General features: G+C 37.5%; 8 protein-coding genes across 8 annotated transcripts; 7 read left to right on the top strand and 1 right to left on the bottom strand.

The window, feature by feature from the left end:
- Nucleotides 1-54: 54 nt before the first annotated feature.
- TAF9 (chromatin modification protein) lies at nt 55-459 on the top strand (the record flags this gene model as incomplete). The annotated part of the gene is made up of 1 exon (XM_022820953.1): nt 55-459. One exon carries the CDS (start codon nt 55-57, stop codon nt 457-459), a length of 405 nt encoding a protein of 134 aa, XP_022677364.1.
- Nucleotides 460-754: 295 nt separating this feature from the next.
- On the top strand, nt 755-2,806 carry BUD7 (ChAPs family protein; the record flags this gene model as incomplete). Its single annotated transcript, XM_022820952.1, has 2 exons — nt 755-783; nt 892-2,806. The coding sequence occupies 2 exons, from the start codon at nt 755-757 to the stop codon at nt 2,804-2,806; spliced, it is 1,944 nt and encodes a 647-aa protein (XP_022677363.1).
- A 643-nt stretch (nt 2,807-3,449) lies between these two features.
- Nucleotides 3,450-4,814, top strand: DFG5 (putative mannan endo-1,6-alpha-mannosidase; the record flags this gene model as incomplete). The annotated part of the gene is made up of 1 exon (XM_022820950.1): nt 3,450-4,814. One exon carries the CDS (start codon nt 3,450-3,452, stop codon nt 4,812-4,814), a length of 1,365 nt encoding a protein of 454 aa, XP_022677362.1.
- Nucleotides 4,815-5,363: 549 nt separating this feature from the next.
- RAX1 (Rax1p) lies at nt 5,364-6,650 on the top strand (the record flags this gene model as incomplete). The annotated part of the gene is made up of 1 exon (XM_022820949.1): nt 5,364-6,650. One exon carries the CDS (start codon nt 5,364-5,366, stop codon nt 6,648-6,650), a length of 1,287 nt encoding a protein of 428 aa, XP_022677361.1.
- Nucleotides 6,651-7,707: 1,057 nt separating this feature from the next.
- On the top strand, nt 7,708-8,937 carry CPA1 (carbamoyl-phosphate synthase (glutamine-hydrolyzing) CPA1; the record flags this gene model as incomplete). The annotated part of the gene is made up of 1 exon (XM_022820948.1): nt 7,708-8,937. One exon carries the CDS (start codon nt 7,708-7,710, stop codon nt 8,935-8,937), a length of 1,230 nt encoding a protein of 409 aa, XP_022677360.1.
- A 503-nt stretch (nt 8,938-9,440) lies between these two features.
- Nucleotides 9,441-13,079, top strand: KLMA_60285 (protein ATS1; the record flags this gene model as incomplete). The annotated part of the gene is made up of 1 exon (XM_022820947.1): nt 9,441-13,079. One exon carries the CDS (start codon nt 9,441-9,443, stop codon nt 13,077-13,079), a length of 3,639 nt encoding a protein of 1,212 aa, XP_022677359.1.
- A 511-nt stretch (nt 13,080-13,590) lies between these two features.
- On the top strand, nt 13,591-16,788 carry ISW2 (DNA translocase; the record flags this gene model as incomplete). The annotated part of the gene is made up of 1 exon (XM_022820946.1): nt 13,591-16,788. One exon carries the CDS (start codon nt 13,591-13,593, stop codon nt 16,786-16,788), a length of 3,198 nt encoding a protein of 1,065 aa, XP_022677358.1.
- A 39-nt stretch (nt 16,789-16,827) lies between these two features.
- On the bottom strand, nt 16,828-18,222 carry RNT1 (ribonuclease III; the record flags this gene model as incomplete). Its single annotated transcript, XM_022820945.1, has 1 exon — nt 16,828-18,222. The coding sequence occupies one exon, from the start codon at nt 18,220-18,222 to the stop codon at nt 16,828-16,830; it is 1,395 nt and encodes a 464-aa protein (XP_022677357.1).
- Nucleotides 18,223-18,451: the final 229 nt, after the last annotated feature.

The following is an 18,451-nucleotide window of genomic DNA, read 5'->3' as shown; positions in this document are numbered from 1 at the left end:
AGTGCGTTTTTCCTTGTTTTCGGCTTTCTTTCGGAGATTATAACCAATACAAAGATGGATGACGCCGAAAAGAATAAAGACTCCTTGGATACACCAAGAGATGTGAGACTCTTGCATTTGTTGCTAGCATCGCAATCAGTGCTGCAATATGAGGACAAGGTGCCTTTGCAGTTGATGGATTTCGCTCACAGATACACGAAGGGTGTGTTGAAGGATGCGATTGCTTATAGGGAATATGTTGGAGGATCGGCCTCTGATGTGTCTATAGAGGATATACGGCTTGCGATTGGTGCTCGTACACAGTATCAATTCAAGCCCACAGCTCCCAAGGAGCTCATGTTGCAGCTTGCCGCTGAGAGAAATAAGAAACCGTTGCCGAACGTTGTGTCGTCGTGGGGTGTGCGTCTTCCCCCAGAGAAGTACTGTTTAACGGCAAAGGAGTGGTCAATAGACGAATAGAAAGTTGGCGGGGGGTGCCCGAGGGAGGGCGTAATGTTATGTACTGCGTTAAATACCTACGTTGCTCCAACCCTGATCTCTCTACTGCCTGTGTAGAAGCCCTTTTTATATGCGACTCCTCTAGTGTAATAATGATGATATATACGTATATATATATTTATATATACATATAATAATAATAAATCGGTATACTGAAAACAAACGAAGAAGTAGCCACTTGTTTGGTAAAATTGCAAAAGAAGGAACAACATAAAGACTAGCAGGTGCATCCAGACCAAGTTCAAGATAAGACACCATGATTCTAGCACAGGACTCCATCCCTGAGTATGTTTCCCATGTTACAATTTTCTGCGCAGGATCCTCGAAGCATTTTAATCATCATACATTATACTAACGATTATAATGGCACTATTCCAAGCTATTTCCACACAGAGTTGTCGAAGAAACACCCGGCCAGGCATTGAACGAACGTATTGCAAAACTCACAGATCCTGAATTCGTGAGCACATTGGGTCCACAAGACTTGGTTACGATTGTCAAGCATGACCCTCAAAAGAAAACCGTAGGGTCCTTCTTTTACGTTGCAGGCTTAGACACTTCGGATCCAACGACCATTGCTGTCTGGCTGAAACAATTGATGGAAGGTATCGAAGAGAAACCCCAATTGTGGTTCGGGAAAAACGTTAAGTTCACTGTAGAGTACATTTCGTTGACGACTTGGAATATATTCAAACAGTGCGACATGACCATCACGGTTCATCTACCAGGCACTATAGAGACTACTTTTATTGATAAACAGGGCAATAAGCTCACTTTCGACGCCGACGAGGAGACTGATATGGCATGGGTCGAAGCATTTATCAGTGGAAGAATGAGAGACTTGATGTGCATGGTTGAAAACAGAGATGATGGCGAAGTTATCAATGTGGTGGAGACAAGAATATACAACCCACTCATCATGGGCCAACTAGATAACGTTGCAGATATGTTCTTGGAAGTGTTCCCTACTTTCTTCCCGCGCGGTATTGAGGTGGGGTGTCCATGTATCTACGGCAACATGCCTAGCACCCTTACCAATAACTACTTAGTTGAGACGTTATGCGAAATTGTACGTTTAACAAAATCCGTTGACAAGGCATTGCCAATGCTTTTCGAACTAAAGGAGGCATTTGGTTCATTGGTCGATATCATAATCACGAGAATATATCTAACGAATGATAAAGAGTTAGACGGTGTCAGACTAATGCATGACGCTTTCAAAGAGATTACTGATCCAACTTACCAGTGCGAATTGTTGGTTTTACAGGCGAAGTATCTATTAGATCATAACGATCCAGAACTCGCATTGGAAGCAAGTCAACGTGGTGTTGATTTGACACCAAATGCTTTCATGCCATGGTTCTACTTGGTAAAATCATATATTGCTTTGGGAGATAATAAAAATGCGCTATTATCGCTAAATTCTTTACCAATGAACCTAGCTTCTTCTGCGCAAAAATATCAATACAGAAGAGTAATAAACACAGATGGAAACAACGCAACTGTCGAACTACACCTACCACTTCCCTTGGATGTTGTTCTAGACGAAGTTACAAATTTGAACTCTTTGTTAGTTATGGAAGAACACAAGACTGTGAATCCCGTGTTGTACAATCTAAAATCCTCTATGCTTAAAAATACTTTCCAATGGATTTACGAGCTGCTCTGTGAAATTGTAAAGACTCTAGGGTGGGAGAAATTACTTGAAATCAGAGCAGAATTGTTCTTAATGGAAGAAGAATACGATAATCTTGACAGCACGTCTGAAACAGAATCAGAAAAGGGGGCGAATCGGGATATTAAGGGCAAGAGATTGTGCGAAAGATGGTTTGACAACCTCTTTATGCTCTTGTATGATGACCTAAGAGTCAATTCCCAATGGCAAGCTAATGAATTAAAACCTCAAACTACTTTGGAATGGGAATTGGCTGGTTTATGCTGCTTCCGCTTGAGACAGTTTAGAAGTGCCAAATCGGCCTTCCAAAACGGTCTTCAAAAAAGGTTCAGTTCCCAATCGTCAAGAAAACTACTACAGATTCTACTTATGGAACGTCAAAGTAACCCTTCTGAAGAATTGAGTATAGAGATTATATCTATTTGCGTGAAACTATGCTGCTGGAGCCACCGTTGGTACGCCGAGTTCTCTATGCTTTTACTAGATGCCATGTCGAAGATTGTTGAAGATCTAGGTATAATTAGGGTTCGAAACGAAGTTAATGCAAGGTTCCCACCAGCCGTTGCCAACCTTTTCAATGAAAACGTCTTGAACTTTTTTGAAAACTTCTGCAACAATTACTATGACGAATAACCATACTAATTTCTTTACAATAGTAGTACATAAAATCATGTGTAGAATACAACTGCATAACAGCTCTTATTATCCTCTTCAAAATTACGAAACACTCTGACACACATTCTTCTTCGATTGTTTTCTTTTGGTGCCCCGCCCACTTTGAAAGTCACGTGCAAGCGGGTATGTTTGTTTTCTCAAATCAGTTATTTTCGTAACATCTCGATTTGAAGCCTTGACATTTCTAAAAACAGAATATCAACCTCAGAAACCAACTCTAACGCTGGTGTGCATAGCTTTTAGGAAGAGCATTTAGAAATAATAGCATATAATATAAAACAACACTATTTGTAGTTGCTATTAAGAATTACAAAGAGTTTAACGAGGTTCTGAATATCCATTGCTAGTACCTTTTAGGAAAAGTATATTCACAGTCAGTTCACGTCACTCATTTGTATCATTTTATAATTTCTGTTCAAGCTGTTCAAGATCATACCAACTTGACTAGAAGAAGTACAGAAACAGTGGGATTGATAACGCGATTGGGTAAAAAGACAATCTGAGAACCAATCAGCAACTCTCTGGTAAGAGGTTAAGAAATTCCATTGGAGGTGATATTAACAACGCGGAAATACACATTAACTAATAGAAACGACCTAAAATGAGGCTCGGCATATGGAGTTATTTAATCCTAAGCATATCGTCATTGGTGTCAGCTATCGACTTGGATACGAGTTCTAAAGACTCTATTTGTTCTGCGACGTCGCTGATTCAACAGGGTATTGTGGACTACTACGATGGTTATAAATATGGTGGTAGTGTGGGTATGTTCACACAGCCATACTATTGGTGGGAAGCAGGACTTGTCTTTGGAGGTATGATCGAAAACTGGTACCTATGTCAAAACAATTCCTATCAGAATCTTCTTTATGATGCCATGATCGCTCAGACTGGTTCCAACTACGACTTCATGCCTAACAATCAAACTATGGTTGAAGGTAATGATGATCAAGGTGTGTGGGCATTAACAATTATGAGTGCTGTTGAAAGAAACTTTACAAACCCAAAGAAGGCCGGTGCTCCAGATTGGCTAGCTATGGTACAAGCTGTTTTCAACGAGATGTACTCTCGTTGGGACCCAGCTCACTGTGGTGGTGGTTTAAGATGGCAGATTTTCACTTGGAATTCAGGGTATAATTATAAGAATACAATTTCTAACGGGTGTCTCTTTCAATTGGCAGCTAGACTAGGGAGATACACTGGTAACCAAACTTATCTAGATGTTGCTGAAAAGGTCTTCAATTGGCTAACGGATGTTAATTATGTCGTCTTAAAGGATGAAGCAAATGTGTACGATGGTGCCAATATCGAAGAGAACTGTACGAATATCATCAAGTATGAATGGTCTTATAATCATGGTGTTGTGCTAGGAGGTTGTGCATACATGTACAATGCTACTAACGGCTCTGAGGAATGGAAAAGTCGTACATCGCAAATTCTAGGTGGTGCAACATCCTTCTTTTTTGATAATAACATCATGTATGAGAGTACATGTCAATCAGAAAAGCAAATGACTTGTAATACAGATCAACGTGTTTTCAAGGCTATATTTTCCAGAATGTTGGGTTACACCGCAGTTCTTGCTCCATTCACACTTGATACTGTCAACCCTCTAATTGAAGCCAGTGCAACAGCAGCAGCTAAATCATGCTCAGGTGGTACAGACGGACACACCTGCGGACTGAACTGGTTCAAAGGAAGTTGGGATGGCCAATATGGTCTCGGTGAACAAGCTTCCGCGCTTGAAATAATGAACCAACTGCTAATTCATGAAAGACCACCACCTCTTACCGAGAAGACTGGTGGTTCGGCTCGTGGTGACCCTAATGCTGGTTTGAATGTTTCTACTACAAACGTTCTACAAAAGAAGTTAACAATTACTGGTAGTGATAAAGCCGGTGCAGGTGTTATTACAGCAGTTGTAATAGGTGTTCTAGTATTAGGCTCTGTATGGATGATCTATTAGATAGCCATTACCAAACGCAGATTAGTACTTCTGTCCTATCTTCATTTTATATCACGTATATAACACTATATATAACACTATATATATGTATACTATTATTATTCATAAAACAACATTGACACTTCTTATAAAATAAACTCAGTCAAGATCATTATTATGCTTTTTACCGTTCTTGTTAACGACATTCTTCTTTTGTTGTTTTCTGTACAAGGCACCTATAATGTGGTAAGTGCTGGGTTTTCCCAATTGAGAAACTTCTTTGATTTGATATTGAAAAAAAGTTATGAAACTTAAAAATAAAACAATTATTATTCTCTGAGATCTAGAAATACTATATACTACATATCTAAGGAAAAACGTTGAATTGGTCTTCAAATAAACCTTTCCAACCCTTTAAGTATATCATATCACACAGGTTAAAGGTCAAATATTCGTATAGGACGAAAATCCCTTCTCCTACTAAGCTCTTTGAATACCTTTTTTGGTATTACTTAGAACATTAAGAAACTATCATAGACCAGAGTGTCCTGTGAACTGTAAGGAAGGAACATGGAGGAGTCACTCAATGATGCACAGAGAGCCCGTTTACCTACGCTATATGAGGTTCTAAACCAACAGACAGCAGCTCCACTAGATCTGTGGTCATTTTATACATATCTATCACAGTATCCAAATGCCATAGTGTATCTTGATTTCTGGACAGATGTAATGGCCTATCTTCGTTTATGCAAGGACTATGTGAAGGGAATTCGTGAATCTGTGCTGGATATTCATCTAACTGATACACCAAATCTGGCGGATATGGGCGATGTTAATGACTCTGTAAAGAGAGAATCGGTCTCTTCAGCTATGTTATTGGAAGCTTTAATGAACGATGGGTATTTAGACTATAACGACTCGAAGCGAGTAAGCCAATTTCTTAAAGGTGAAACGGACTCCCCCCGCTTATCGCAACTGTTAAATGATTGGAAACAAATGAATAATGATCAAACTGATTTCAATGATTTTGTCGATGGCCTAGTACAAGAGAAAGTGTCGAAAGATATGAAGCCAAAACTGACGATAAAACAACTAATATCCAGCGCACAGGATATCGTCAAGACGTATCTACTATCTCAGGAAGAAAGTGATAGATTCTTGTACGAAATTCCCCAATACTTACGAGAAGATACTATTCGTCTGGTAATGCAAGAAAGGAGACATGATCCAGAGGTCTTCGAGCCAATACAAGATATAGTGTATCAATTCTTGGAAATGGACTGTTTCCCAAGATTTTTGGGCTGTGTAGCTCTACACAATTTGCACGACGAGATTGTTTTGTTTGCACCCAAAACGCCTAATCCATTTTATGGCAAAACAAGCTCTCCATTTAGTCATTGGACAACAGCTTCCCGGATTGCTGTTGGTCTTGCCTGGTGGCTGGCTGGTTTATGGATAGGATATACACTGATATTTATGGGTTACGCTAGAGGAATACGTGTGGTGTGTATAGTTCCTTTCTTCTTGGGATCATACTATCTCGTTTCAGGAGTCTACCTAGTGGATATACTATACGCATTTAGCGGAGTAACACAAACGCTAGTATCAAAACGCAAGATCGACGATGTTGAGCTGAATAAAATGAGTACACATCGTTCAAGTTCTCTACATTCAAGACATGATGTACCTTGGTGGTTGATTGTTTTCGGAGGTAGATCAAGGTTGTGCAAAATAAACCATCCTTTCGTCAATTCCATCATGATTAGACGCGCGGCTTGGTGTCTGATCCTCGTCCTAATCATAACAGGTATTTTAACCGCAATTTTTGCAGCCGTTCCCAGCCACAAATTACAATAAAAACAAATTCACTCTGACCACTTTCCCGTCAATAATAAACACTAAACGTAGTGGTTTTTCATTTCGTCATTTTGAGCAATCCAATAAATGTATAACTAAATCAAAAAAGAATAGTAATTAATAATAGTAATAGTATCGAAAATCAATACTCCGTCATCTCACCTAATTAATATACTATAAATTTTAGATCATTAACTACTTAGTCATCTAACACGCTGCGTAACAGTTTCTGTTTCTTCAAAAAGGTATATATTGTTGACTACAATACTCCTATATAAAGAGATCAATGCTGGCAGAATATATGCTGACATATGATACTACGAAGAGAAACGGTGTAATGATAGGAATCCTCAAACCGATTGAAATATGTCATGTGACTCGGAGTTGGTTCTGTCCTACCGTTTGAATAAATATAACCGTCGGTTGCTGGTTAACAGCCAGACATTTTCCTGTGTGATTTTTTTTTCTGAAATATTTTTTTTTTTTGTTCCTTTTTTACTACTTGCCCTTTAGTATAGATAGAGCACCTTTCTTTTTCGGTTAGTCATCGAGCAGTGAAAAGACTGAGATGACATTAGGATTGCATCACCACGTCTATTTCTTTGTATGCTCTGAATACATATACATATAAAGAAAGCATTTTCAGTTATCTCTTCTCGAAGTGCTTTTACTCAACTCACCTGTTATAGTTTGACTAAATCACTGTTAGCTTACTAGTTCATCTAAACCAGCTATAAAAGCATTATATTGTTATTGAAGTAAGATATCTTTTATACTCTAAAGGATTTTACCATCATATACACCAACCAAAAGGAAAACTGCTAACAACAGCCAATAATAAAGTTGAAGACTGTTTTATAACTGCAGTAACTTACTTACGTTTATTTTTACATTACCTATACTGATTACAACTTGAACTATTATTCACACAGTTGTTTTACTCGTTCAAGTAAGAGAGACTATACTCACCTCTAATTTTTAAGTTGTATGTTTAGACTTTGCTACTCTTCATACACTTGCCAAGACTACATTCAAGACCATATCTGGAAGAACAACAATGCCTAGTTTGAAGACTGCTGCTCCAAAAGCGAAATTTTCCATCTTTAATAGTTCAGATTCGGGTCCGGAATCCGTTTCTGCGGAGTTTCAGGGATATTCCTTCGGTGCTCCAGTATCATGTAACGGTGAAGCAGTGTTTACTACTTCTTTGGTTGGCTATCCTGAATCAATGACCGACCCTTCTTATAAGAGTCAGATTCTTGTTTTCACTCAACCTTTGATTGGTAACTACGGTGTGCCAGATACAGAAGCCCGTGACGAATTCAATTTATTGAAATATCTCGAATCTCCTCACATCCACGTCCGTGGTATTGTTGTCGCTGAATACGCCTGGAGATACTCTCATTGGACTGCTGTTGAAAGTTTGGCAGCTTGGTGCAAAAGAGAAAATGTCACTGCCATTGGTGGTGTTGATACTCGTGCCGTGGTCCAAATTTTGAGAGAACAAGGTTCCTCTCCAGCTACCATTGAAATCCAAGGTTCATTTGAGCCTAAACCGGTTAAGGCTGAGACAGATTTGGTGAAGACAGTTTCAACGAAAGAGCCATTCTTTGTGAAAGCCCTTCCTTCTGTTAAGACACCTTATAATATTGCTTTAATTGATTGTGGTGTTAAGGAAAACATCATTAGATGCCTAGTGGAAAGAGGCGCAAATGTTACTGTTTTCCCATATGACTACCCAATCACTTCAGTCGCAAACCAGTTTGATGGTATATTCATTTCAAATGGTCCTGGTGACCCAATCCAGTGCATGGATTCTACCGTTCCAGAGTTACAAAACCTTTTACAAACGGATAGTTTAAGAGATATTCCAATTTTTGGTATCTGTTTGGGTCATCAATTGTTAGCCTTGGCTTCAGGAGCTAAAACTGTGAAGTTGGGATATGGTAACAGAGCTCATAATATCCCAGCCCTTGACCTAACAACCGGTCAATGCTATATTACATCCCAGAACCATGGTTATGCCGTAGATGCTGATACATTGCCTTCGTCTGAGTTTAAGCCATTTTTCCAAAATTTGAATGACAAATCCAATGAAGGTATGATCCATGTCTCAAGACCTGTCTTTTCCACCCAATTTCACCCAGAGGCCAAAGGTGGTCCAAGAGATTCTGCAGTGCTATTTGACAGATACTTCTGCAACATGGCCAGCTATAAAGCTTCTAGAGGCTCCAAAATTAAATTCACCTTAGATACTACATCGATGTCCACCGAAAGGGTATTTTGATTTCGTCTATTTTCGACATCTTTCAGATTATATTTACTTATGGAAGTATCTGCTATTTAAATATCATTAGTATATTGATTCTAAATTTTTATCACTCTTTTAATATATGACATTCAAATTATTTACGTGGATTCCCTTGGAAAGAATTCATATATTATTGTTAAAATACGATCCTTGAAGCGCTTCCTTGCTATTGATAATATTTCATCATCGAATAGCAGTTGTAGTATTAGTGTCAGATGTCAACTATTTTATTGAAAAGATAAAAAGTATGTTACCCGGACATACTTTTAACGATTGTAGAGGGATCGGCATTACCAGCAATAGATGTTGTTAATATATAGTGAATAGCGTATAATTGAAAAGAACAACGTGCTGACAAAGAACAAAACATCATAAGATCTGTATATCCATTCTAAGGCTTTGGTAACCATTAGGAAGTGTTGACTGCATACATCTGTTTTATTTTGCATTAATAGGTCTGCTAAAAGGACAAATATATTATGACCGATGTAAGAGATTGTATGGGAAGAACGATTTCGTATCACCTGGCCATGTTCCCTAAGGCTACTGACTCTCAGTTAAAAAAGATCAATTTAATGGATCAGGACTGGGAAAGTGGATATTCTGCATTTCATCTATGCGTTTTAAGCCATCAACTACACAAATGCTTCAAGTTATATGAAAGATGCCTAAAGGAACCTAATGACGGAGGGAAATCGTGGCAACTAACGGACAAATCGGGGATGACCCCATTGCAGTTACTTGAATCCAAGATATTTCAAAAATCATACTTGCAATCAGCGAATTATAATTTGAATGGTTACAGAACAGGCGCTTTCTCAAGGTGTCATAATTTCGGATCCAATGTAAATATGCAGTTAGGAACGGGAGACGATAATGACAGGATGGGGACATGGTATGAAATTGATGCTTGGAAAATGACGAATGAAAATTTGAGCTTCATGAAATGCTGTATGAACAAATACTACTCCCTGCTTCTTATGACAGAGAGGAATGGTCATCAATTTGTTTATATATCAGGAAGATCTTCGAAACTAAATCTACTGGGAAAACGTGACTTGTTCAGATACATGAAGTTCACTGAAGAAAGCATATCAGATATTCAAAGCTCTAACCACCACTTTGTCGCTAAAACAAATCAAGGAAGGATACTTCTGTGGGGGTCCAATAAATATGGCCAGCTTGGTACTAATCCAAAAAATTTCGATAGTACAGAACAACCACATCATCTTGATTTTAGTGTCAGTGAAGATGATATTATTGCATGTTCAAACGTGAATACATGTGTATTATTAAAATCTGGAAGTCTTCGGTCCGTCGGTCTAGACCTTGGTCAATTTGGTGCCACTACCAAACTAGAAAAAGATGTATGCTACCTAGACCACCGGGGAAGGATAACTTTCCAACCAGTCAATACAGTTTTGCCATCTTATATGAATAACTTCTTAGCTTTAGTGTGCACGGAATTTGTCACATTCATTTTATGCGGGGGAAATCAATTATTTGCTTTGACAAATCACAAAATAATAAGAGTGAAAAGTGCTCCAGTTCTAAATGATTCTTTTGATAAATTCTTTACAAGAGAATTTCATGATCATCAAATCGTGGATATTAAATGTAAAAACTCCTTCGGTAAATTTTTAATGTTACTTTATGATGATGGTACAGTGGCTTGTATATCTGATTTCAAGAACTCTTCCAAACCTCAAAGTTTATGGAAGCCAAAATACGTTTGGGACAAATGTATTTCATTTGATACAGGGGCCAATGGTCAGTTAATTGTAGCTACTGCTAAGGGTGATATTTACACGTCTTCGGCAATTGGAAGAAAGTTTACAAAGATTCGAAATGGGATGTCAGGTTATTCGACCTGCAAAGTGTCATGCGATCCGTTATTCGCTTCTTTCAATGTCATTACACGTGATTCTTTCAATGATATTAAAGAATCGGATAGTATTGGAGAAGATCCTGTTTGTATTACGAATCCGCAAAAAAACTTTGATTTAACAATTAGTTGTAATGGCAAAATGACAAAGCTTTGTCACAGGGCAATTCTTTTATCTTCCCAGGAGAAATTTATGAACGAACTAATTAGAGAGAAAGAAATTGATTGGAATTCCAATAATGAGCCTATCAAGATAAACTTAAATACATCCAATGGAAAGATGTGGAAAATTAACGTTGAAGGTCCAGATGAAATAGCAGATTACTTGAATAACGCTATCGACTCTTACTATTCGCTCGAAACTAAATTACTGCCAGTGCCGAATAATATAACTCTTCAAAAATTTATTGATGCCTATTATTTCCCTAGCCCTTTCACTTCGCCCCCAAAGTACAATAAAATAATGAAAAATCTTTTAAATTCGACTAGTGATATTGTTAGAAATGTAGAGATTCAATTGGCCGATGATATGATGATAAAAACATCGTCCATTTTACTACAAACACACTCTGTCTTCTTTGAGAAGTTATTTTCCAGTCCTTGGTCTAAATCTTCTCACGAATACAAGTTGAATTGGAAAGATGTATCACTGAGAGCATGTTCTGCACTCATTAACTATTTAATCCACTTGTCAAATGTTGATGAGAATGAAAACACCTGCTCTGAAATACCTTTAAACCTTGGGCATCAAGCATACCTAGACACAGTCATTGAAGTCTTGAACATTGCAGACAAATATATGTTTTTGGATTTATGCTTAAAGCTCGAGAATCAACTTAAGTGCCTCATCGATTCCTCAAATGCAGTTTCTTTGTGGATCCTCTCTTACGATCGAAACCTCAGCGAATTGAAACTACGTTGTGAAAACTTTATTCTCCATAACCCTTCCATTATTTTTAGTGAATACACAACGGAATTGGTTAGAAATGATGTGACAAAGGAAATGTGGAAAAATCTGGAAATGAAATTCAATACAGTACTTGGTTTTGGATCACAGCTAAGTTGGTACTACTCAAAAGAAGCATCTGATATGATAGAAATGTTTAAAACAGACATACTTGACTTTAATTCATATTTTATGGCAAATGATAGAGAGTTCGAGCTTCTTCTAGACTCTGTATCTGTGACAAAGGCCAGGCAAAAAAGTGTTAATGAATCAAGAAAACAAAGTTTCAGTAAGAACGCTCGTAATCAATCCTCAATGGAAAATTTGGTAAATGTACGAAGACCGAGTGTGACTTCCCAGAACTCTTTTGCGTGGAAGTCTTCATTTGCTAGTTCAGAATCAGCTATTGACGATGATGATACTAATTCTAGCTTTATTGAAGTGTCCAAAAAAAAGAAGCGACGCTCTTCAAGTGTTGTGCCACCAGGAACTTCTAGTTCAAACTCAACCACCATATCTAAAGAGTCAGTTCAAACAGAGTTTCCTTTAAGTTTAGCATCCACAAACCAGATAAAAAGAAATAGTTCAGAACAACTGTTCCCTTCCCTAGGAGAACTATCCCAGAAAACCTCTTCGAACTCTAAAATTAAGATAAAGAAACAGACTCAAAAGGAGAGAATAAAACAAATTGCAGAAAATGAGTCAAAGATCAAAGAGGAACTAGAGACTAAAAAGAGTATATGGGGACAGCCCATTAAAAAAGATACATCCATACAAAGTTCGTCCAATAATTCGAAGATATCTGTTTCGTTGTCAGAAACACCTTTAACACCAACAACCAAACCAGCATCGACAAAATTCCCAACGTTAAATGAAGCTGTAAAAATAGGGAAAAAAGGAACTGGTATCGTAAGTGTATCTGGTGATGGGACTAAACCAACAATACCACTATATGCCTCCAAAAAGAATTCTTTGGGCTGGCTAGGAAAAGAAACTGCTTCAACGCAGATCAAATCAACTCAAGAAGCATTAGAAGAAGCTAGGTTTATGAAATGGTGGAAAGAGGAATCTGAAAGAATTCAAGCAGAGCAACTTCTTCTGGAAACTTTAGCGGGAGTTGAAACAGAACAATCGCCTCCTACTAGGAATGATGACGTGGTCAAGGGCAAGAGCCAGCGTGCCAGATCAACAAAGATCCCACACAAATCAAAGCAACAATACCGGAATAACGGTACCAAAAGCCAAAAAAAGGGTAAAAAAAATTCAGAATCAAAAGAAGAGAAATAAAACAACGCTTTCATCTCCTTGTCCTATTGTTCTCTTTAAACACCTCCCCAAACTCTTGTCTATAGATAATTATGTCTTATAATATGTAAATATTTACTATATAATCATGAACGTTTTGTAAACCTGTACACCGCATATCTCTTTATACTGATATTAAATTAAAGTTACTTTAAACTGTTGAAAAGCTTAAACTCTCAAGCATCGTCTATGTTTCAAACTTATGGCCATATATTTTAGTGAAGTTGGCAATTATCTTTACTACAGAGTATAGGTTTAGAGTAATGACAGAGTCCGTATGTTCCACAAGTGCTACTTAGTGAAAGAAGCGTCAGTTCTGTAACCCTTTTCATCTTTATGGATACGTACCTTTTTTAACGCTAAAACTGATTAGAACGTGATGAGAATAAAGAAGGTTGGTTTAAAGGGTATTAGATGACATAATTTGGATAAAAGTCTTTATACTAACAATTCAACAAACTATATATGCCAGGTATCCGAGAGCTCAAAGTCGATGGAAGAATCCGAAAAAGACAGCGTGCATGATGAGAAGTATTGGGCCGAGAGAAGATCTAAGTTTCTACTTGATGTTGATCCTAAAATAGCGAAACAAAGAAATAGAGAGGATACGTACATAAGATTCAAGCACCTTTTACAAATTACTGATCTATTTCGTCACTTTATAGGAATTCGTGCCAAACATGACAAAAATATGCAACAGTTGTTGAAGAGCATTGACAATGATAATAAACAAGCAAACAGCTCTAAGAATCGTTCTAACAGTGGCAATAAAGGCCGCAGGCAGTATAGAAAAACGGAAAAGGAAGAAGATGCAGAGTTAATGGAGGATGAAGAAGTTGAACTTGAAGAAGATACTACTATCTTAACTCAATCACCTAGTTTTATCAAAGCAGGCCAGTTAAGAGACTACCAAATATATGGTTTGAACTGGCTAATATCTCTGTATGAGAATAAACTCTCCGGTATTTTGGCTGATGAGATGGGTCTTGGTAAAACATTACAGTCGATTTCTTTTCTAGGTTATCTTCGATATATTAAGGGAATAGAGGGTCCATACATTGTGATAGTACCAAAATCAACATTAGATAACTGGCAAAGAGAATTCGCCAAATGGACTCCTGGAGTCAAGACAGTTATCCTACAAGGTGATAAGGATGCAAGAAGAGCTTTGATAGACAGCAAAATTTTGACTTGTGATTTTGATGTTCTCATAACATCATATGAAATGGTTTTGAAGGAAAAATTAACGTTAAAAAAGTTTGCATGGGAATACATCCTTATTGATGAGGCTCATAGAATCAAAAATGAACAGAGTGCTCTTTCCCAAGTCATAAGATTGTTTTACTCTAAAAATCGTCTTCTAATCACTGGTACTCCATTACAAAATAACCTTCATGAGCTTTGGGCATTGTTAAACTTCTTATTGCCTGACGTGTTTGGCGACTCCGAGGTGTTTGACGAATGGTTCCAGCAAAATGAGAAGGAAGAAGATCAAGATGTTGTTGTACAACAGCTTCATTCTGTTTTGCAGCCTTTTTTACTAAGAAGAGTTAAATCTGAAGTTGAAAAATCCTTGCTACCAAAGAAAGAGATCAACTTATATGTCGGTATGACCGACATGCAGATTCAGTGGTATAAGTCATTATTAGAGAAAGATATCGATGCTGTCAATGGTGCTGTTGGAAAACGTGAAGGAAAAACCAGACTTTTGAATATTGTCATGCAATTGAGGAAGTGCTGTAATCATCCATACCTTTTTGAAGGTGCCGAACCCGGCCCTCCATATACAACTGATGAACATTTGGTTTATAATTCAGGGAAAATGATTGTTTTGGACAAGCTTTTGAAGAAGAAGAAAGAACAAGGTTCGAGAGTTTTAATATTCTCCCAGATGTCAAGGTTATTGGATATACTAGAAGACTATTGCTACTTCAGAGGATACGAATACTGTAGAATTGATGGGTCCACCACTCACGATGAAAGAGTAGACGCCATTGATGACTTTAATAAGCCTGATTCGGATAAGTTCATATTCTTGTTAACGACTAGAGCTGGTGGTTTAGGTATTAATCTTGTTACTGCTGATACAGTTGTTTTGTATGATTCAGACTGGAATCCTCAAGCAGACTTACAAGCTATGGATCGTGCCCACAGAATTGGGCAAAAAAAGCAGGTATATGTTTATAGATTTGTTACTGAAAATGCTATTGAAGAAAAGGTTATTGAAAGAGCGGCACAAAAGCTTAGATTGGATCAATTGGTTATACAACAAGGTACTGGAAAGAAAACTTCAGGCCTAGCCAACAATAAGGATGATTTGATAGATATGATTCAATTCGGAGCTAGAGATATGCTACAAAGTGCCTCTGGTAACATATCTGTGAATGATGATATTGACGAAATCTTGAAAAAAGGTGAGCGGAAAACTCAGGAATTAAATGCAAAATATGAAGCTCTTGGTCTAGATGATCTTCAAAAGTTTAATGGAATGGCCGACCAATCTGCTTATGAATGGAATGGTACTGTTTTTGAGAAGAAAAAATCAGACGACCAAGTAGTAGAATGGATAAATCCTCCTAAAAGAGAACGTAGACGAGAACAAACGACCTATTCTGTAGATGATTATTACCGTGAAGTAATAGGAAATGGTAAAAACAAAACATCTGGTACGAACACACCTACATTAAAGCACCAAAAACAACCAAAAATTTTCCGAATGACTTATTATCAGTTTGCACACCCTGAGTTTATAAGACTTCAGGAAATGGAGCAACTATGGTTCAAGAAAAGTGTTGGTTACAAAGTCACTGCTTATGATGTGAAAGAGCCATCTGGCGACAGCGACAGTGACAGTGACTTGGGCAGTGAATCAGATTTGGATGAGAGTCCTAAAGGTGAAGATCAAGAAACACAGGATGATTTAGATAAAAAAATTGCAGAAGAACAAGCGAAGATTGATTCTGCAGAGGAATTTACTGAAGAGCATGCAAAATTAAAACAGAATTACCTAGAGAAATCATTTTATAACTGGAATAAGCGTGAGTTCCTTGCTTTCATCAGTGCTTGCATAAAATTTGGGAGAGAAAACTATAAAGCAATCTCCAAAGCAATTCACACTAAAACTCCAAATGAAGTAAAAGAGTACTCTAAAACGTTCTGGGAAAGATATAAAGAGGTACAAGGTTGGGAAAAGTATGTTGCAAATATAGAAGCTGGTGAGAAAAAAGTAGAAAAGCTTCGCATTCAAGAAAAGATCCTAAAATTGAAACTTGAACAGTACAAATATCCATTAGTTGAACTAAAGGTTCTATATCCGCCAAACAACACTAGAAGAACATACAACTCTTTGGAGGATAGATTTTTACTAGTGACAGTAGGAAAATTAGGGCTCTTTACTAGCAATCTATATGAAAAGGTCAAGCAAGAAATACTGAAAAGCCCGTTGTTCATCTTTTCATGGTTCATAAAAACAAGGACCCCATTAGATATATCAAAAAGAATTGCAACATTATTGACACTTCTTCAAAGAGAGCATGAGGGAGTTGAACGTAAGAGAAAGCGAAAACCAGTCACACCTTCAGATGATAATATCAACAGTAGCACCCAAAGTCGTGCTGATGATAGTAGGCTGGGATCACCATCATCAAAAAAGCAACATATAGATAAATTACAAAACGAAGATCATGAATGATGATATGATATGATATATAGTTAGATATGTAATTAATAACTATAAATCCTGTCCCTCTGAAGATCCATTCAAAGCAAATGTTCCATTATCTAATAGAGTTATCTTTCCTCTATGAGAGTGATCTTCATTGTTCTTCCTCTTTTTAGAGTTTTCAGAGTTTGGTTTAATAACGGATTGAGTCTTAGGAAGACTTGCTCTAATGGCAACGTACTTTTCTATTAACTCTTTGTTTTTCAAAACATTTTCCGCCGCCCTCATACCTGCGATCTTGATATTCTTTCCTACACCAACACCTAAAACCTTTCCATCAGCTATTCTACATTCTACAGTAGCATTAGGATCTGAAGAACTTGGTTTTTTGACAGGATAGTAGTGTAGATTCAAGGCTGCGTATCCAATTAAAGAATATAATGTCTTTTTTGCATTAACGTCCACTTCTTTGGTGTCTTCCAAGGTGATATCAGAATGTAGTCCTTTGGAAATAACAGGTTCGGCCAACTTAGCTAACCACTTTCTAATCTTTGGTAGGTTCTTTTTCCCATCATCCTCAACTAAACCACCAATATATGCTTCAAATACATCTGCGTAAAGTTTTTGCTTTCCATCTTTATTATCTTCAGGTTTAACATTGTGAGTCTTCAACTGATCTGGAAATTTATAAAGAAACGACCACTTCTTTAATAATTCGTTATTAATTAACCTCATTCTAAGCTGTGAGAGTTGACCTTCATCAAAGTCTGGGAATTTGTTATAGATTATGGTTGTCATTGTTGTGTTCAAGATGGAGTCACCTAAGAACTCTAATCTTTCATTATGAGACTTGATCATATCACGCTCGGAAAGATAAAGTTTGTCATTGATCATTGACTTATGGATAAAAACACGAGCCCTGATGGCAGGGTTTTTAATCTTCGGTAGCTTTGGTGGCCAAGCATCTTTTTTCTTTTCTCCAGTAGCTGAATCATCAATTACTTCATACCCATCCTCGCCATCTTCGTCTAGGTCCTCATCATCATCGATTTTCGCCCCGTCGCTAGGCTTAATATCCATGGAGGTGCTGAATTTTGAGGATAAATCGTTCAAGTTGGCTCCTTGGAGCTCTGGAAGTACTGGAGTAGCAACCCCACTCTTGAATTTCTCGCTGTATTTCATAATATTGTCGATGAGAGATAGCTTCCCTAGCTCATGTAACGACTTCAATTCTGCAGCCAACTTCAGGTTGTATCTGTCAAAGGATGGCACCATGTCCATAGGCATGGAAGATAGCTTATCTAAAGCCTGTTCATACTGCTTGATATTAGGAGATAGTTCGGTTATGATACGTATTTGTTTCAACAAATCCGTTACTGAGTGTTCCAACTTTAGTATTTGTGAATAAGTATAGCTCGATAAATGTTTCTTTGAATCATCCCATTTTTCAGATGTTTCCTCCATTATTTGTACCCAAATTACTGAATGTGTTTGAACCACAGATCGGTGTGAAGCACCTTTTAAAATTATCTTCAAATTCTAGTCCCATCTCTTGTAATGACAGTATTGAGAGAATGCTTTCGATATTCTTAACGGCGAACCGAAAGGCTCGACAATCTTTTCACTTGTTTTCTTTATATCCGGGTAATGGGACCCAAGTAATGTAGATCATTTAGTATTGTGGATTGTGGAG

Source organism: Kluyveromyces marxianus, chromosome 6, assembly GCF_001417885.1.
Source record: "Kluyveromyces marxianus DMKU3-1042 DNA, complete genome, chromosome 6".
Classification (NCBI taxonomy): domain Eukaryota; kingdom Fungi; phylum Ascomycota; class Saccharomycetes; order Saccharomycetales; family Saccharomycetaceae; genus Kluyveromyces; species Kluyveromyces marxianus.
This window is presented reverse-complemented; position numbering and strand designations above follow the sequence as displayed.